The following is a 17,946-nucleotide window of genomic DNA, read 5'->3' on the forward strand; positions in this document are numbered from 1 at the left end:
GCTTTTCATACCACAAATGTCCTGTGTTGTTGTTGTTGTTTGGGGGGTGTTGCCCCACTTTTGTTGCACTATAACCCTTCCAGACAGCAATAATGTAGCACTGAGGAAGTATCACATAACAACAAAGAAAGCAAAATAAATTGATCACTATTTTTGTGCCAAGGACATGTTGCAAAATATACCCACAATAAAACACCAGTTTAGAGGGGTCCTTGATGTTTAGCGGTTGCTTTAAAATGCAAATTGTATTGTCTTTAAAAAATAATAATAATGCAAAGTTACTGGGAGGGAGACAGTGGTAAATGACAGGTCAGAGCAGACAGAGAGAGAGAATGTAACTCTCTTATCGCCTACAGTGGTCCCAAGGAAAACATGTCCTCTTTTTATTTATTTAGAAAATTTATAAACCACTTGAGCAAGGAGCTCCCTAAACAGTATACTAACAAAATTATAAATAAAATCCACAAACAAATTAAAAATAAAGATACATAAAACCGTTATCACTGTACACAAAGACAAAACCAATACGACTTTTAAAACAAATATAGGTAACTAAATTATATTTATGGGCAAACTCACCAAAGCAAGTGAAGTTTTCAGCAAGCCTTTAAAACAATTTGTTGCCAATAGGCAACCTGCCAATAGGTAAAGTTCCAAAGCACAGGTGTTGTCAACTCCTCACAAATGCAGAACAGACATGATGTGGTTCTTGTAAAAGTGCAATTAAATAGGCACATAGAGAGCAAGATTATTTCTTTAAGTAAGCTGGTCCCAAGAGCTATAATTTGCATTGGGAGGAAATCATCAACTGGCTTTTCTTCTGCTCGCAGGGTTTGCAAGAGAGGGAAAGGTTCAAAAGACTTACCTGTGCCAGGGCACTGAAGGAAGGCCAGGACTGAAAGCCATACTCCGAGGCAAATCGTGTTCTGGGGAAGGTGGTCCAATCCAAGCAGTCACTCACATAGTTGTAGTAATGATTATCTCCGAAATGAGTGTCGTAAGGAGCATGAGCTAGCCAGCCTTCCTTGGCCGACTCCAGACCATTGGTAGGGCTGGAGGTAATGAAAGGGCGAGTCTCGTCTTCCTGGGTTTAACAAAACACAACGCAAGACAATAAATGGAGCTAAGGGCTAATAAAGCATTTCTTTCTTCTTCAAACTAGCTAAACATCTAAGATTTCAAAAGCAAAAAAATAAAAATAAAGCCAGTTTTGAATTGGTGAATGAGTCATGGCTTCATTTCTCACTAGGCTGGATGAGTTCTGCTCTGCTTATCACACAAATGAATATCTGCTTCCTGGAGTCAGATGCTCGGCTGCAAAGAAACAAATTCAGCATTCAAAGGAAAGCAATCTGCTCTGAAAAATATTGCCTTCAGACTGTGAGACAAATACTAAGGAAAGCATTGTGCGCGGTCCATTTATTTTCGTATGAGGAAAAACGTGCTCATTTTAGGGGGGAAATTGTATAGTCAGCTTCCATCTGAAGGCAAAACTGATTCTTTGGACAAATGTTCAAGGTCTTTACAGGCAGCAGGCACATAACTGTTTCCCATGTTAGGGAGAGTCTGGAGGCCCTTCCTCCAGGTTCCATGTATGTTCTTGGAATGGTTTTTTTTAAATTAAAGAAATCAATATAGAGAACAAAACAAAAGCACAAATAGTGCAAAGAACTAAAAGGTTTTTAAGGCTGAAAATATTTTAGAATTAAAGGAACTTGGAAAATAAAAAGTTCTTCAACTGATACAAAACATTTTAAAAAATCAAAATCCATAAAATAGGATTACAGATTGCCCACCTGCTGAGAGACCCATGGCTCAATGTGCTTCCACATGTGCACATTCACCCACACTCATCAGCCCTCAACAGCATGGCCAATGGCTGGGGGTGAAGGGAGCTCCAACATCTGGATCGCCAACATCTGGAGGCCACAGGCTTCCCATACCATATGTGGCAATTTCCAGTCTTAACACGGAGCCCCTGAAATGCTCCACTTGAATGTTGATCACTTCACCACTGCAGATACACTGTGCTCACTTTGGAAAGCCAGTCTCCTGCCTAGGGCCTACACGGTTCTGTGCTGGAGTAGTTATGCTGAACTGGTCTGCAGAAACTCTCCTGGGTTTTAGACAGGCCTATCTAGAGATGCCTGGGATTGAATCTGGGACCTTCTGAATACAAAAAAGATGCTCTACGGCCCTTTCCCAAAAAAGAAGTTTGTAAGGAAAGAGGATGTGTGAATATGCACTTCTTAGAATCATAGAATCATAGAGTTGGAAGAGACCACAAGGGCCATCGAGTCCAACCCCCTGCCAAGCATCTTATTTGATAGTGGGAGTATCAGGCTTCACCCAGAGAGCAGTATTTAAGTGGATACACTATCTGCTGACTATAAATGCTGCATAAACAGAAAGAGAGAGAGAGAGAGAGAGAGAGAGAGAGAGAGAGAGAGAGAGAGACATTAGACTTCTCAGTTCACTAAATTTCAGTCTGCCCATTAAGGGTAGTTAATATTTACCTTGCAGGAATGCTTGCAACTTACAAAGCTGGTATGCACAGAGCTAAACGCTGCAAAGTGTGATGGGGGAGACCTGCACCTTCAGCAGTCAAAGACACAGGCCAGAGTTACAGGTACACAAGCCAGAGTTACAGGCCAGTTGAGGCTTCCTGGCACATTATCCCTGCCCTTTATTAACTGCAGCATTTAGCACAGCAAACACCAGTGGACACACGGCAAGCTTGGTCCTTACTTATCACTCTCATTTTCCCCAAAGCAAGTATTTTTTATCTGTAAATAAATAACCAGGCACTTTAAAAAATAGAGTATGTTAGTACACATTGCAGGGGCATCACAAACACAGGTGAAATTCAGAAGATAAAATGGCTGTTAGGGCTGATTTGAGTCCATCAATGGATATACAGAGAAAACAGATGTTTCCAGATGTTTCCAGATTGTGCCTGATGCATCTTTAATGATAAAGATTTGCCTGCAATGTATGCAGACTACAGACACGGTTGCAAACAAGAAGAGTAAAATCAGCAATTCAGCAGAACTTTCAAAGCCTGCTATCAAAGCTCAACCCTTCATAGCCTTCTGCAAAGCTGTACTTACAGCAAGAACAATCTCTCGGATATTCTTTACATAAAGCGTGACATAATCGTCGGCATAAACGCTCTTCTTTGCGCTTGGAATAGAGAACCAGTTGTATGCAATTGCTGCCTCATTTTCATTGTTCCCACTCCATAATATGATAGACGGGTGAGATTTTAACCGCTTTACCTGAAACGAAAAGCAGAGCTTTTAACATGTAAGTGCTAAATAAAAAATAAAAAATGAGTAAAGTCAGAAGTGTTAATGATTAAAGTCTGGGGTATAAAAGGGACATGGTTTCACCAAACGTCTTAATGAATCTGCAAATCAGACATAACTTAAAATAATGTCAGCTTCAGGTGTGGTTTCAACTTTCCAAAGGCTTCAAGGTTAGATTTACATGACATGGCTCTAGGGCTGGTTAAAAACGGCTTTCCTAGCTCCATATTTGGAAGGGGAAAACAGAAGAGGGCGCTCTCACTGCACCAGTCAAAAATCAGTGTTTACGCAAGGAAGAGGCAAAGAGGGACTTCAAACTTCCTTCTGATAAGCCTAACTTGAAATTCTTGAATTACTTTCAAGTTAGGCTTATCAGACACAAATATGAGCTCCTTCTTGTTCTGAAGGAATTCCTTCGAGACGCAACACTTGAGCATGAGGGTATTTTATGGTCCGATTCTATGATTCTAACCTAAGTGTGTTCCTGTCCCAAAGCCTGCCTTTGCTGGATGGGATTTCCCATGCATGTTGCACTTGGACCCAGCACAACAGCAGAGGAAGGATGGGGTGGGAACTTTCCTCAACGCATTTAAAGCACCCTGGCAGCCAGTGATCCCATTGGGTTGTATATTCATCGCCTGTCAAGCTGTGCAAACCAGAAGGGAAGATGGAGAGAATTGAAAAAGGAAGGAAGTGAACAGCAATGGCACTGGCCCTATTCCAGGGATGGTTCTGAATTATACTGGCATACTTTTGACAGCCAAACTGTTCAATGCTCAAGCATACAAATTAATCAGCAAGCGTTCTTCTATTGTGCATGTGCACCTGTTATTATTGTTATTGTTATTGTTATTATATTTTTATTTATACCTTGCCTTTTTCCCTGACAGGGACTCAAGACAACTTACAGATAAAAATAAGAACAGCTAGAAACATAGAAATAAATCATTTAAAGCACCTGTATTATTATTATTATTAGTAGTAGTATTATTATATTTTTATTTATACCTTGCCTTTTTCCCTGACAGGGACTCAAGACGACTTACAGATAAAAATAAGAACAGCTAGAAACATAGAAAAAAATCATTTAAAAACAATTCAACATTGATATAATCCATTAAAACCATGCCAATAATTACAACGAAAATAGCACTGCACCAGCCCTTTTATTAAAAGCAGTCAGTTCCCAAAAGCCTGCCAGTGGAAGGACAACAAGGAGGGAGCCAGTCTAGCCTCTCTTGGGAAATAATTCCAAAATCGGGGAGCAGCCACCGAGAAGGCCCTGTCTCGCTTCCTTACTTAAGCATGCCTGTGAGCGTGGCACAGTTTGGTGCATCCTGTTTGCATCCCACCAGCACCCTGCCACTTCTGTTTGATTGGATGCACTTAGGAGAATGTCACCACTCACACGAGTGTGACACAACAGAAAGCCAGCAGGAAAACGGTGCAATTATTAGTCATGACTAGGCTTGTATACAGTTTAGGAGCTTGGCCCTACTGGACTGAATACCATACCTGATGAGTAATTTCAGCTCTTACTGAGTCTAGGAAGCTGTGGTCAGTTGGGTAAAGAGCAACAGCAAACATAAAGTCCTGCCAAATCTAGAGAATTAAGAGAAAAATGAAAGAACTCAACAAGTAGCCAGTTGACAAACAGTCATGTAAACAGAGTGCATATTTTCTAGCTTGCATCACTTAAAAGATTGTGGAGTACTCATTAATACCGCAATCCTATGCACATTTACCTGGGAGTAAACTCCACTGAACACACGTGAGCTGAGTAAACAACTGCAGGATTGCACCACACCTAACCAGATATTTTTTTTAAAGCAACACTCATAATTCATAGAAATTAGGTCTTATTTACACAAGCAGTGGTACTGAAAAATATTGTTAATATAGTTGCGATCTCAAATTAATAGTCGCTGTCCAGGTTTGTTAAAGTGCTGCAAATGACCTCATCTAACTATTTCAAACATGGGAAGCTTTTAGCATCAAACAGCATTGAGGAAAGGGGTTTTCACACATTACATCTTCCTACTAACCACTCGCAGGACTCCTGTGCTTTTGACAGCTGAATGGCAGGCAGAAAAACAACCTATACAGCTCCTCCCAGTATGGAGATTCAGTAAGTAGGGAGAGAAGCTTCCCCTGCTAAATTTCTACCCGCCCTGCAGTTCCTAAAGGCACAGCAGACTTGTCTCTCCCTAGAAAAGTATCAGAAAAGGATAAATTTTTTTTACTACAGCAAAGTTCTGTTTCCAGAGGGGTTTTGCTATATGGAAGGGTGGATATGTCTTTGAAAGAACAAGCCAAATTATTGGACTTGGATGAGATCCAACAGCAAAAAAATCAAGCTTTACTTGTTTACATCTTTAATCAGAACTTGGGAAGGTGAGCTTATGGGCTTTTATATATCTCAAGGTTATGTAGGAATTATTTCTCTGCAGTTTAAACCAGGTGTCCCCCTCCTAGCCATGTACACAATCTCCTAAAAATGTTCCTCTGGGCCTGAAACTTTCTGTGGTTGGTCTCAAGCCAAAACTGATTTTTAAGTGTTACCTGCCTTCCTAAAGCAAGAATGGTTTTAGAATAATATTAAAGTATCATTGGCCTCTGGCACCTGGACTCCTTTTTTAAAGTGCCTGGAGCTGTAACAGCTAAAGGGTAGAAAGGAACAACTGCATTTACCATTTGTAAACTACATTGGTTCTAATAAAATACTTAAAAAGCAGAGACATCACCTTGCCAACAAAGGTCTGAATAGTTAAAGCTATGGTTTTCCAAGTAGTGATGTATAGAAGTGAGAGCTGGACAATAAAGAAGGCTGATCGCCGAAGAATTGATGCTTTTGAATTATGGTGCTGGAGGAGACTCTTGAGAGTCCCATGGACTGCAAGAAGATCAAACCTATCCATTCTTAAGGAAATCAGCCCTGAGTGCTCACTGGAAGGACAGGTCCTGAAGCTGAGGCTCCAATACTTGGGCCACCTCATGAGAAGAGAAGACTCCCTGGAAAAGACCCTGATGTTGAGAAAGATGGAGGGCACAAGGCAAAGGGGATGACAGAGGATGAGATGGTTGGACAGTGTTCTCGAAGCTACGAACATGAGTCTGACCAAACTGCGGGAGGCAGTGGAAGACAGGAGTGCCTGGCGTGCTCTGGTCCATGGGGTCACGAAGAGTCGGACACGACTAAACGACTAAACAACAATGTTCTTTAGACCAGCCTTCATCATTGTGGCATTCCAAAATATCCAGAGGCCAAAACTCCCAACAGCCCCAGCTCCCAAGGTAGTGCTGGCTGGGATGGGAGTTGTAGCCCAAAATATTTGGAGAGCACCTGGTTGATGAAGGGGGCTTCGGACACAAATATGGCATGAGAAGTGAGTCGCTGGGTGGGGCTGAGCTAGTTTCCCAGTAGGGAGGGAGGGGGGTCACTGCTGTCACAGCTAGTGTTTCCACCCTACCCAGGGAGTCGCTTCTGCGTGACAAGGGACAAACAGGAAGCAAAAATGCCTCACGCTTTTTGCTCCTCCACTTTCCTTTCCTCTTTGGGCAAAATTGGTGGGGGAGGGATTACATTTCCCATAACAGGAGGATGTACAAGCTGCTATGTAAGGCTATATTGCACAATTCTGTGTCCAGGGCAGCTGTCTACTAGCTCCATCTGGTACACAGGCTGAGACCCTACCTGCCCGTTGACTGTCTTTCCAGAGTGGTGCATGCTCTAGTTATTTCCCACTTGTGCTATGGCAACGCGCTCTACGTAGGGCTACCTTTGAAGGTGACCAGGAAACTACAACTACCTTTGAAGGTGACCAGGAAACTACAAATGAGGCAGCTAGACTGGTGACTGGGAGTGGCTGCCAAGCTTATATAACACTGGACCTGAAAGACCAGTGCATTTCCGGGCACAATTCAAAGTGTTGGTGCTGACCTTTAAAACCCTAAATGGCCTTGGTTCAGTATATCTGAAGGAGCATCTCCACCCCCATTGTTCTGCCCGGACACTGAGGTCCACCTCCGAGGGCCTTCTGGCAGTTCCCTCACTGCGAGAAGTGAGGTTACAGGGAACCAGGCAGAGGGCCTTCTCAGTAGTGGCGCCCTCCCATCAGATGTCAAATAAATAAACAACTATTGGACTTTTAGAAGACATCTGAAGGCAGCCCAGTTTAGGGAAGTTTTTAATGTTTGATGTTTTATCACTTTATTATTTTCTGTTGGGAGCCACCCAGAGCGGCTGAGGAAACCCAGCCCGATGGGTGGGGTATAAATAATAAATTATTATTATTGCTACGAGGTGGAGGTGTGCAGTCTTTCTTGCATGAGTGTCTACAGCAGAAGCAGCACACTTGTGCGTCCCACTTCCTTTGCCTCGTCACAACATCCAAAGCCACTCTAACAGACCCTCCAGTTGTCCCTGTTTTCCGTGGAGCGTCCCAGATTTAAAGAAGCCTTCCTTCCTGGTTTCTGATTTGATCCTGGAATGCCCTCTTTTTCCTTAGGATGCCCCTATTTTCATTACAAAAGAAATGTTATGCAACCCCCAAACCAAGGAGATAACATCTGAAGGCAGCCCTGAATGGGGAGGTTTTCCCATGCTCCATTTTTTATTATGTTTTTATCTATGTTGGAAGGTGCCCAGCGTAGTTGAGGCAGCCCAGTCAGCTGGGCAGGATATAAATAATAAAATTACTATTATCATGGAATAGAACATCCCTATTTCATCGGAGAAATGTTGGAAGGCGTGCTGGAAGTTAACAAGGTGTCACTGGACACACATGGAAGAAAGAATCACGAGTCCTCCCTTTCCCCTAGGCTTACCTAGAGGAAGAAATCAAGACTGGAAATTGTATCTGTACGGAGGAATACCTGCTCTCAGCATCTGAGAAGGTTCCATAACCTTTTGACAAGGCCCATTTTGGGCAAAGCAGTTGATTTGATTTCATTTCACTTTATTTCCTGTTTACTGCTAGGAGTTGCTAGTTATGCCCAGACTGGAACAAAAATAAAGCATGCCTTGGTCCTAATCAAGTTTTCAATCCCATTCTACTGTTGTCAAACGTCTGCAGTATCTAACCCTCCATTTGCTATATACTGAGCACTTCCATTATCCTCACCTTTCTAAAAACAGAATGTTGCTACAACCTAAAGCCTGGAAACCTAAGTTTACAGTCTGGCAGGATGCCCAAATACATGGGCCTTAAGTCTGATCCAGCACATGTTTTCAAGGTTACAGGTTCATGGGGAAGGGGAAATAAAAAGCTATTTTCAGATTTATTTCGTATGTCAGTTTTAAATATTAGGAGTTGCAGAGTATTGCTTTTTCTTTTCTTTTTCTTTTCTTTACCATGATTCCTAGTTCATTGCACATTTCATAGAACTCATCTTGCTCATATATGCCTCCTCCCCAAACGCGGAGCATATTCATGTTGGCATCAACCGCCGACTGCAAGAGGATCCTTAACCTGTCAAAACACAAGTGGAACTAAAAGTTAAGCAGATCTGCAGTAGGAGAGAAACTGAATTAGTTGCAGAGAGGGCTTAAGGAAACCTAGCTGGACTTCAACTGAAAGAGTGCAATACTGTAGCTTAAACAGTGTGCTCAGGATTAGCCAAAGCAAAATGAAGGGAGCCGTTCAGCAGAAGCAGAGTGCGAATGTAGCTATATTTTAATTGTGGTGTGACCTAGAAAGAATCACAGAATTGTAGAGCTGGAAGGGACCACGAGGGTCATCTATTCCAGCCCTCTGCAATGAAGGAATCTTTTGCTCAATGTGGGGCTCAAACTCATGATTAAGTGAATCATGCTCTAGCAACAGAGCTACCCCAGTGAGGGGTAAACCGTCACAAGGGCAAGACAGAGAGACTTGGAGGGCCATATTTGGGAGCGTCTGTGGGTCTTGACTTTCCTATTCATTCTCAGTGCTCCTGACTTATCAACTGTAACCTTTTCTTCCTGGGTTAAGCAAATGTGGAGCTCCACACTCTCAAGCAGGGAAGCTCCATAAGTGTATCAGAGCATCCATGCCATCACAGTTGATGGAGAAATGGGTGTCAAGGGTAGGTGGAAGGAAGGAAGGAAGGAAGGAAGGAAGGAAGGAAGGAAGGAAGGAAGGAAGGAATTAGAGGTTTTCAGCCAGCCAGCCCTACCCCAGATTAATGTGAGAAAAAGCCTTCCAACTTTTAGAGCCTGTTTAGACATAACAACAATACCAAACATTAAAGCTTTTCCAGGACTTTAGCATTTCCAGCAACAGTTTGGGGACTGCCTTTTGAATGTTTCCCCATTTAAAAAAAAAAATCCCCCATACTTGCTTTTTTAAAAAGCATCCTGGAGAAGGCTAAGGTGAACATTTTTTCTTGTTTTCTATGTGAAAGGGGGTTTTTTTTAACGAATGGGAGAGTATTCAACATGCAACCTCTATACCTGCAGCTTATATTGTCCCCAGAAGGCTGCGCCATAAACTTTACTATTTGATTCTGCTGACTGTATAAAATGGCCATAAAAGTTTACTGAAACTCACAGGAAGGCATGTGGTATAGTCCTCTAACAAGCCTATTCCACATGCCACAGAAGGTTGGAGAGAATCCCTTCTTTGAAAGTAGGTCCATGTTTAGATTTCCCTGCATGTGGAAAACTAATATTTGAGGCAGATGGATAAGCTAAGGGCCTTCTTCCTGGCATGCTAACTGTTTATCTGCAAGGAGCTACTGACATGTGATCTCTTCTAAAGAAGCAATCTTCATATCAGTTCTCAACTGATATGGTCCTGTAAAAGAGCTGTACTGTCATGGTCAAACTCCTTATTAGTAGGCAAAAATAAATTCTTTGCACCCATGTTAATGTTTGAAAACCAGCCACCCAAACTCACCTTTTAGAGGTCACTCTGTCTTGAAAAGAATCAGCTGGAATCCAGTTGGATCCCTTCATAAAAATAGGGAGTCCATTGATTCTGAAATAAAAACTCAAACCAGGTGAGCCAGGAATGGGCTCTTCTACAAGTTCTACTGTTCGGAAATAAACCTGAGGAGAAATTAAAATGTGAATAGTTTTACAGCAGTCATTAAATAAACCTTTTCCATCAGGATCAGCCAGTAAACCCATATTTCCCTGCATATTTTTGCCTTTTTTCTTATATAAAATACGGGGGGGGGGGATGTAACCTGTTTGCAGGATTTATGAAAGTGTTTCTTGTGTATAGAGCGAATTTATTTTAATTTGAGGACGAGATTGCTGGAAGATTTTAGTGCCTCTTCTCCAAACACACACCCCTCCAACAGACAGCATGTATTCGTGCTGCAAACACCCACACAGTTTGCTTTTGATTACTGAGAGAGAAATTTAATGAAACGACGAGGCTAAACGCTGATTGTAATCAAACTCCATTTACAGAAACGCACCCAAGGCCAGATTTAAAAGGGGCCCAAGTCTCTTCACTAATTCTGCTCCTGATAGAGATCTACGGCACTAATTCTGCTGCTGCTTACAGAGCAGCAGACAGAAAAACAGCTGTAACTATTGTGCCCATGTCCTGCTAGTGGGCATCCCTTAAACATCTGGCTTCCCCCTGTAAAAAGAAGACGCAGAAGAAGACAGGCCTTTCATCTGATCAAGCAAGGCTCTTCTTAAATTCTTATAACAAAGCAATTAAAGCAAGCTAACTCCCAGCAGAACGGCACCCTTTAATTTGGGAACTTTCAAGGAGCAGATGAATGAGTAAGACATGCTCTCATTTCAGTAAGGGAGCTTGTATTAGGACAAGGGGTGCCTTACAAGCTTGGACTACAATTCCCATCATCCCCGGCCACTGGTCCTGCTAGCTAGGGATGATGGAAGTCACAGTCCAACAACAGCTGTAGACCCAAGTTTGGGAAGCCCTGTTCTACACCATGATCATCATCACCATTTTTCATTTGTACACCGCCTTTCTATCTTACAATACTCAAGGCAGTTTACAAGCTGAAGTAACAAAAAATGCACATCTTATAACAATCTAATGCAACACCAAAATGTGATAAAACATAACTTTAAAATAGGCAGCCTACATCAAAAAAGTAACATTCAACGATCAATTAGAATAGTATAAAATAATAATATCAACATATAAAAGTTAAACAGAAATCCACTCAACAGTTACAATAATATCTAAACTATAATCAATAAAACAGCAGCAAGCCACAATACATAAAACAATACAATACACATTGAGAAGGAGACGCTAGAGCAAGGCAGGTGGAAGGAGGCCTTCCCTGATGGAGTCTCTCCCCTCACAGTTCTTCCTCCAGGAACAGCTCTCTTATGAGGAGACCCAGGGCCTGAGGGTGGGGCAAGGCAGGTGGAAGGAGGCCTTCCCTGATGGAGTCTCTCCCCTCACAGTTCTTCCTCCAGGAACAGCTCTCTTATGAGGAGACCCAGGTCCTGAGGGTGGGGCAAGGCAGGTGGAAGGAGGCCTTCCCTGATGGAGTCTCTCCCCTCACAGTTCTTCCTCCAGGAACAGCTCTCTTATGAGGAGACCCAGGTCCTGAGGGTGGGGCAAGGCAGGTGGAAGGAGGCCTTCCCTGATGGAGTCTCTCCCCTCACAGTTCTTCCTCCAGGAACAGCTCTCTTATGAGGAGACCCAGGTCCTGAGGGTGGGGCAAGGCAGGTGGAAGGAGGCCTTCCCTGATGGAGCCTCTCCCCTCACAGTTCTTCCTCCAGGAACAGCTCTCTTATGAGGAGACCCAGGGCCTGAGGGTGGGGCAAGGCAGGTGGAAGGAGGCCTTCCCTGATGGAGCCTCTCCCCTCACAGTTCTTCCTCCAGGAACAGCTCTCTTATGAGGAGACCCAGGTCCTGAGGGTGGGGCAAGGCAGGTGGAAGGAGGCCTTCCCTGATGGAGCCTCTCCCCTCACAGTTCTTCCTCCAGGAACAGCTCTCTTATGAGGAGACCCAGGTCCTGAGGGTGGGGCAAGGCAGGTGGAAGGAGGCCTTCCCTGATGGAGTCTCCCCCCTCACAGTTCTTCCTCCAGGAACAGCTCTCTTATGAGGAGACCCAGGGCCTGAGGGTGGGGCAAGGCAGGTGGAAGGAGGCCTTCCCTGATGGAGCCTCTCCCCTCACAGTTCTTCCTCCAGGAACAGCTCTCTTATGAGGAGACCCAGGGCCTGAGGGTGGGGCAAGGCAGGTGGAAGGAGGCCTTCCCTGATGGAGTCTCTCCCCTCACAGTTCTTCCTCCAGGAACAGCTCTCTTATGAGGAGACCCAGGGCCTGAGGGTGGGGCAAGGCAGGTGGAAGGAGGCCTTCCCTGATGGAGTCTCCCCCCTCACAGTTCTTCCTCCAGGAACAGCTCTCTTATGAGGAGACCCAGGGCCTGAGGGTGGGGCAAGGCAGGTGGAAGGAGGCCTTGCCTGATGGAGTCTCCCCTCACAGGTCTTCCTCCAGGAACAGCTACACCAAGGATGAGCAATCTGTGGCTCTCCAGATGTTTGCTCTTGCACTCCAGCTCTTATTATTCTGGGCCACCATTCATGTTGGCCTGGAGCTGATGGGAGCTGAAGTCCAACAATATCTGGAAGACCACAGGTTCACCATCCCTCCTCTAGGCAAAGGAAGAGCAAAATCATTCCTCAAGCATTCCAGAAAATGCTCCCAGTTTTTGTGAGCCATAAAAAAAACAAACAGGTCTCAGGGATGCTGCACTCAAGACCGTATCTTGTTAAGGCTAAAAAGCACAGTCTGCTCAAATTAATTCCTTTCACACTTGATCTCTGTGAAAGCAACGCGGTATTAAATTGGGGGCAAGGTGCCCCAATGAACTGTTGTGGGACTCTTTTAAAGGGCAACGCTGACCAGTGCCCTTTTCAAAGTGTTTTCTTTGCCTGCCGTGGAAATAGGCTGTCCGGAGGCAACTCTTGATAACTAGGCATGCAGCTAAAGGTGGCTCGTGTGTGGAGCTTGAGCTAAAAGCCACGCTGCAACCTCAAAAGCTTTGCTTTCTGACAAGGTGGCTGTGGAGTCCAGAAAGATATGCAGTAATGTAGGGCTTATCTCCACTTTACACCGTCTACAATCCATCGAACGAAAGGCAGCCTACCAATAACTCAGTAACTTTCAGTTTTTGCTGCCTGCCTATAACTGCAAAAAAGAGACAGACTGTCAGGCATCTGGGAAAGAGTGGTACAATACTGGTGAGTGCTATGTTTGCTATGCACTTCAGAAGTTCTTCCCTGGTTCATCTTGCCTTGGGGGCTACTTAATGAAGAAAAAATAAAAAAAGGAAGCAAGACAAAGGTGTGCAAAATTGTGCAAGGTGTGAAGAAATTGGATAGAGGGACTTTTTTCTCCCTCTCTCTGGGCCAGGGTGGGCCAGCAAAGCTGAACATTGGGAGAATTTAGGACAGACAAAAGTTAGGACTTCTTCACACAGCACATAATGTGCTGGAGAGCCAGTGTGGTGTAGTGGTTAAGAGTGGTGGACTTGTAATCTGGTGAACTGGGTTCGCGTCTCCGCTCCTCCACATGCAGCTGCTGGGTGACCTTGGGCTAGTCACACTTCTCTGAAGTCTCTCAGCCCCACTCACCTCACAGAGTGTTTGTTGTGGGGGAGGAAGGGAAAGGAGAATGTTAGCGCTTTGAGACTCCTTTGGGTAGTGAGAAAGCGGGATATCAAATCCAAACTCTTCTTCTTCTACAGAATTTGCTACCATAAGATAGTCACTAACATGGATCACTTTAAAAGGTAATTAGATAAATTTGATTAATGAATGGCCACTAGTCAAGATGAGTATAATAGCAACTCCAGTTTCAGAGACAGTCTATCTGAATACTAGTCACTGGGGAACGATGATGACCAGAGAGGGCTATTCTCATCATGTCCTGTTTGTGGGATTCCCATGGGCATCTTGTTGGCCAGTATGGGGAAAAGGATGGTGGAACTAGATAGGCCTTTGGTCTGATCCAGTAACACATGAATTATGTTCCTAAAGAGGAACACTCCAGTTTTCCTGCTGAGTTTCCTTTCAAACTTACAACTTCCCCCCTTTTTAAGTCATTCACTTTTCTTATCAGCACAAGGTCTTTGGGCATGAAGCCAAGCAGTCTCTCTCAGGAGTTGCTAAAAAAATTCCTAGAATCTCAAGGTAAAAACTTTTTGTTCAATTGAAATGTGTTTTATTTCAAAAGGAAAAGGATTCATAAAGTGATCCGTACTTTTTAAAAAGGAAACAATAAGTAGTGCTTTCCATATAGTTAAATACCGATCTGTTCAGATAGGTCTCCAATCGATGAAAATACTTTTATTTTATTTGGACATATATTATTCCCCAAATAGAAAAAAAACAACATTTTATAGTCCTTTCTGTTTTTTAAACAACAACAACTGAATTCAGAGGTCTTTGACACTTGGAAGGGAGATACAACTAATATACAAAGTTGCTATTTTTAACAGCAGATGGGAACTGGTCCCCCCCCCCCACTTTTAACTCCACAACAAAGAAAGTCTATTGTTCAGGAAATCATTAACCACCAGCTTCGTTGTATAGTGGAAAAAAATGTGTATCTTATCAACTATGCCTACAGTAAGGAGAGCACAGCATTTCCTGGAACTAAAGCAAAAAACAAGAGTCAAATACAACAGACTGTTCCACTTTCCTCCCTAAATGAAATAATATACTTATTAATTCTCTCCACTACCAGAGATGAACTGCGCTCATGAAATAGAGATTTAAGTTATCCTGTCACTTGCCATTCCCATGCACCAAAAGGACTCCTGTGTTCTGCAAAATTACTAACTAGGGTGCTTTAAGTCAGCAAACTATTATTGTTAAAGAATACTAAAGTTGACAAGAGGAGTCTCAAATTTCCTAAATCTAAAGTTTCAATGCATCACAGCTAAACACTGACGAGAATTTCCACTGCACAATCGCATATCAAAATCACCTCATTTCTTTTTGCAGATCCGTATTGCAGATACCAGCTGCTAAGAGTCCAGAAATGACACGAGCTTGAGAATTTGGAAAGTCCAGCTGTAAACATTTTCCTCTTGAATTTGGAAGTTGCAGTTAATTTGTCTTCAAGTCTGACTGGCAGTGCAGGTGCTACACAGAAAGGACAGCTAACTGCCAGTAGAATAGTCTGTGCCATCTTCTGATATTTTAAGATCAGGGCTAATCAGAGTGGGGTGGGCAGGAGGGCTGGTTCACCTGAGCCTCAAGCTCAAAAAGGGCCTCAGATTTAGACACTTGGGGGGGTGGCATTTGATACGTTTTGCAACCTGCTTTTATGCACATTGGACCAAAATGGGACACACTCTTAAGACCATATGAAGAGCCTGCTCAATCAGGCCAATGGCCCAACTAATCAGGAGTCCTGTTCTCGCAGTGGCCCAACAAGATACCTGCAGGAAACCCACAAGCAGGACCCCTCTTGTGATTTCCAGCAACTGCTATTCCAATTGAAGAGGCAGAGCACAGCCACCATGGCTAGCAGCTTAAGAGCTGCAAATTTAAGCAAATGAGAGGTGATATTTAGTAAAGATTGCATCATCTTAAACAGTCCGCAATATTGCACAAAAGATAGATTCTTTCCCTTAATAACCAGAGCATTTGCACAGGAAAAAAAATTCTAGAAAAGCATTTGTTAAAGGGGGGGCGGAAATACTAACATTAAGTCCCACGCTTTTTTTAATGTCTTGTTTTGTTTCCATGTGCCATCATTTATTTTATTATGGCTAGTGGGCTCAAAAGCTGGAAGCAGCCCTAGATTCTCTAGCTCTCTTCTTAAAAAAAAATATTTTATGGGATGTATGATAACACAGCAAAACACACAAAATTATTGCCATGTCAGATTACCCTCATAGTTCTTTTACTCCCTCTTTTTTCAGCCTGGGATCCTCTGGACTTCTGGGAGGGCCTGTTTCAGACCTAATACAAGCATTACAGCCTTCAAGCCTGCTGAAAACCGCTTCCAGGTGGAGGAGCTCCATGTGGGGGGTGTAGTGTTTGCTTATCACATTAACTGGCCTGATCACATAGAGCAGTGGTCAGCAACCTTTTTCAGCTGTGGGCCAGTCCACCGTCCCTCAGACCATGTGGTGGGCCGGACTATATTTTTTTGGGGGGAAATTAACGAATTCCTATGCCCCAGAAATAACCCAGAGATGCATTTTAAATAAAAGTACGCATTCTACTCATGTAAAAAATGCTGATTCCCGGACCATCCACGGGCTGGATTTAGAAGGCGACTGGGCCACATCCAGCCCACGGGCCTTAGGTTGCCTACCCCTGACCTAGAGAGTTTCCACCCCAGTGAGGGCTAGGAATGTGCTTTGGTGGCCGCTTGGAGCCTCTGCAGAGCTGCTGCCAGTTGTGTCTAGTGTGCCAGACAGACCTATGGTCAGACTCAGCATAAGCGAGCTTCCTGTGTTCCAAACTTGACATACCTTAGAATGTTTCTCAATCTTGCAATCTCCCTCTGCAATGAATGTAGTTGTCATGTTGTACCCAGTCTGGTTCCCATGTCCTCTTGGCCACCAAGTCTCCAGTGCTACAGCCTTTTTAAAAGAAAAGAAAAGAAAAGAAAAGAAGCAAATGAAATTAAAATTTAAAGAGTCCAGAAAAGATTATGTTGATAGCACGAAGCGCTTAAGTAAGTTTTCTTCAAATAGCAAGCCAAGAGCCATCAATGGGAGGCAAGAGCTTATCTGGAGCAGACAGAAATTTGCACTCACAGCCCTGCCCTTGCTGCCAACCTACACCACCCCAGCCTTCTCCAGGTAAGCTACAATGATACCAGTGTCCAGAGGGGGGATCTGTCCAATGCATCGGCCATTAGTGGTCTGCACCACTAATTAGTGGGTCTGCACCATGGAGTTATAAAAGATGTTGCTTTTATATTGGAGTTATAAAAGATGTTGTTGTTGTTGTTGTTGTTGTTGTTGTTGTTGTTGTTATTTTCTCCCCACATTATTCTTCCCAGCACCCACCCAAGCCATGTAAAGCAATACAATGCTCAGATTCAAGGCAAGCAGCTAGCCCTGACCTTGAGCCCTTAGCATGTTAGAGCAAGAGTTCTAGGCTGGGGGGAGATGTGTGCTCTTCAAGCCCCAAACAATGTAGGAAACATGGAACATGGAACAGGAGCATTTCTATGTGAGGCTGAAGATACACTGCAACACGTTATTATTGGTTCCCACTTCTGTCACTGCCGGCAATCATTTACAGAGCATTTTTAGCATGAAAATTGCACTTTGTTTTGTAGGTCACTGTTCCAGGCATGCTGCGCAAAAGGCATTCACTTGCAAAGCTCCCATTCATTCCAGTGGGTCATTTTCAATGGGGCTTGAACAGAGATCCTCCTCAGTGCATCCAGAAGCAATATACTGTATCTGAACCTTTCACAAGGGAATCAGCCCCACCCTGTTTTATTAGCACACTACACGATTCTATAAAAAATTACTGTTGAGTTTTCACAATTTGGTTGTCTTTCTGCTGCTCCATTTCTATCTAAATAAAATAAGCCGCTTATTTTTAGACAGCAGCGATAGCTCACTGTTCGCATAAAACAAATGTTGGTGCACAATTTTCGTCAATTACTGGGTACAGAAAAATGTCTAAAAGGTAATAAGAGTGCGCAAACATCAAAACAGATGGATCAGTGT

General features: G+C 43.5%; 1 protein-coding gene across 2 annotated transcripts in view; it reads right to left on the minus strand.

Annotated features, from left to right (window-relative positions):
• Positions 1-17,946, minus strand: part of MANBA (mannosidase beta) — a 60,913-nt gene that overhangs the window by 10,855 nt on the left and 32,112 nt on the right. For both annotated transcript variants that reach the window (XM_082236921.1, XM_082236922.1), the window contains exons 7-12: positions 16,729-16,839; positions 10,187-10,338; positions 8,662-8,779; positions 4,824-4,910; positions 3,111-3,278; positions 866-1,084 (exon numbers count right to left, since the gene is read on the minus strand). In XM_082236921.1, the coding sequence (XP_082093047.1) occupies positions 866-1,084; positions 3,111-3,278; positions 4,824-4,910; positions 8,662-8,779; positions 10,187-10,338; positions 16,729-16,839 (855 nt within the window). The remainder of the gene's footprint in view (positions 1-865; positions 1,085-3,110; positions 3,279-4,823; positions 4,911-8,661; positions 8,780-10,186; positions 10,339-16,728; positions 16,840-17,946) is intronic.

Source organism: Podarcis vaucheri (genome assembly GCF_965113315.1).
Source record: "Podarcis vaucheri genome assembly, chromosome: 9".
Classification (NCBI taxonomy): Eukaryota; Metazoa; Chordata; class Lepidosauria; order Squamata; family Lacertidae; genus Podarcis; species Podarcis vaucheri.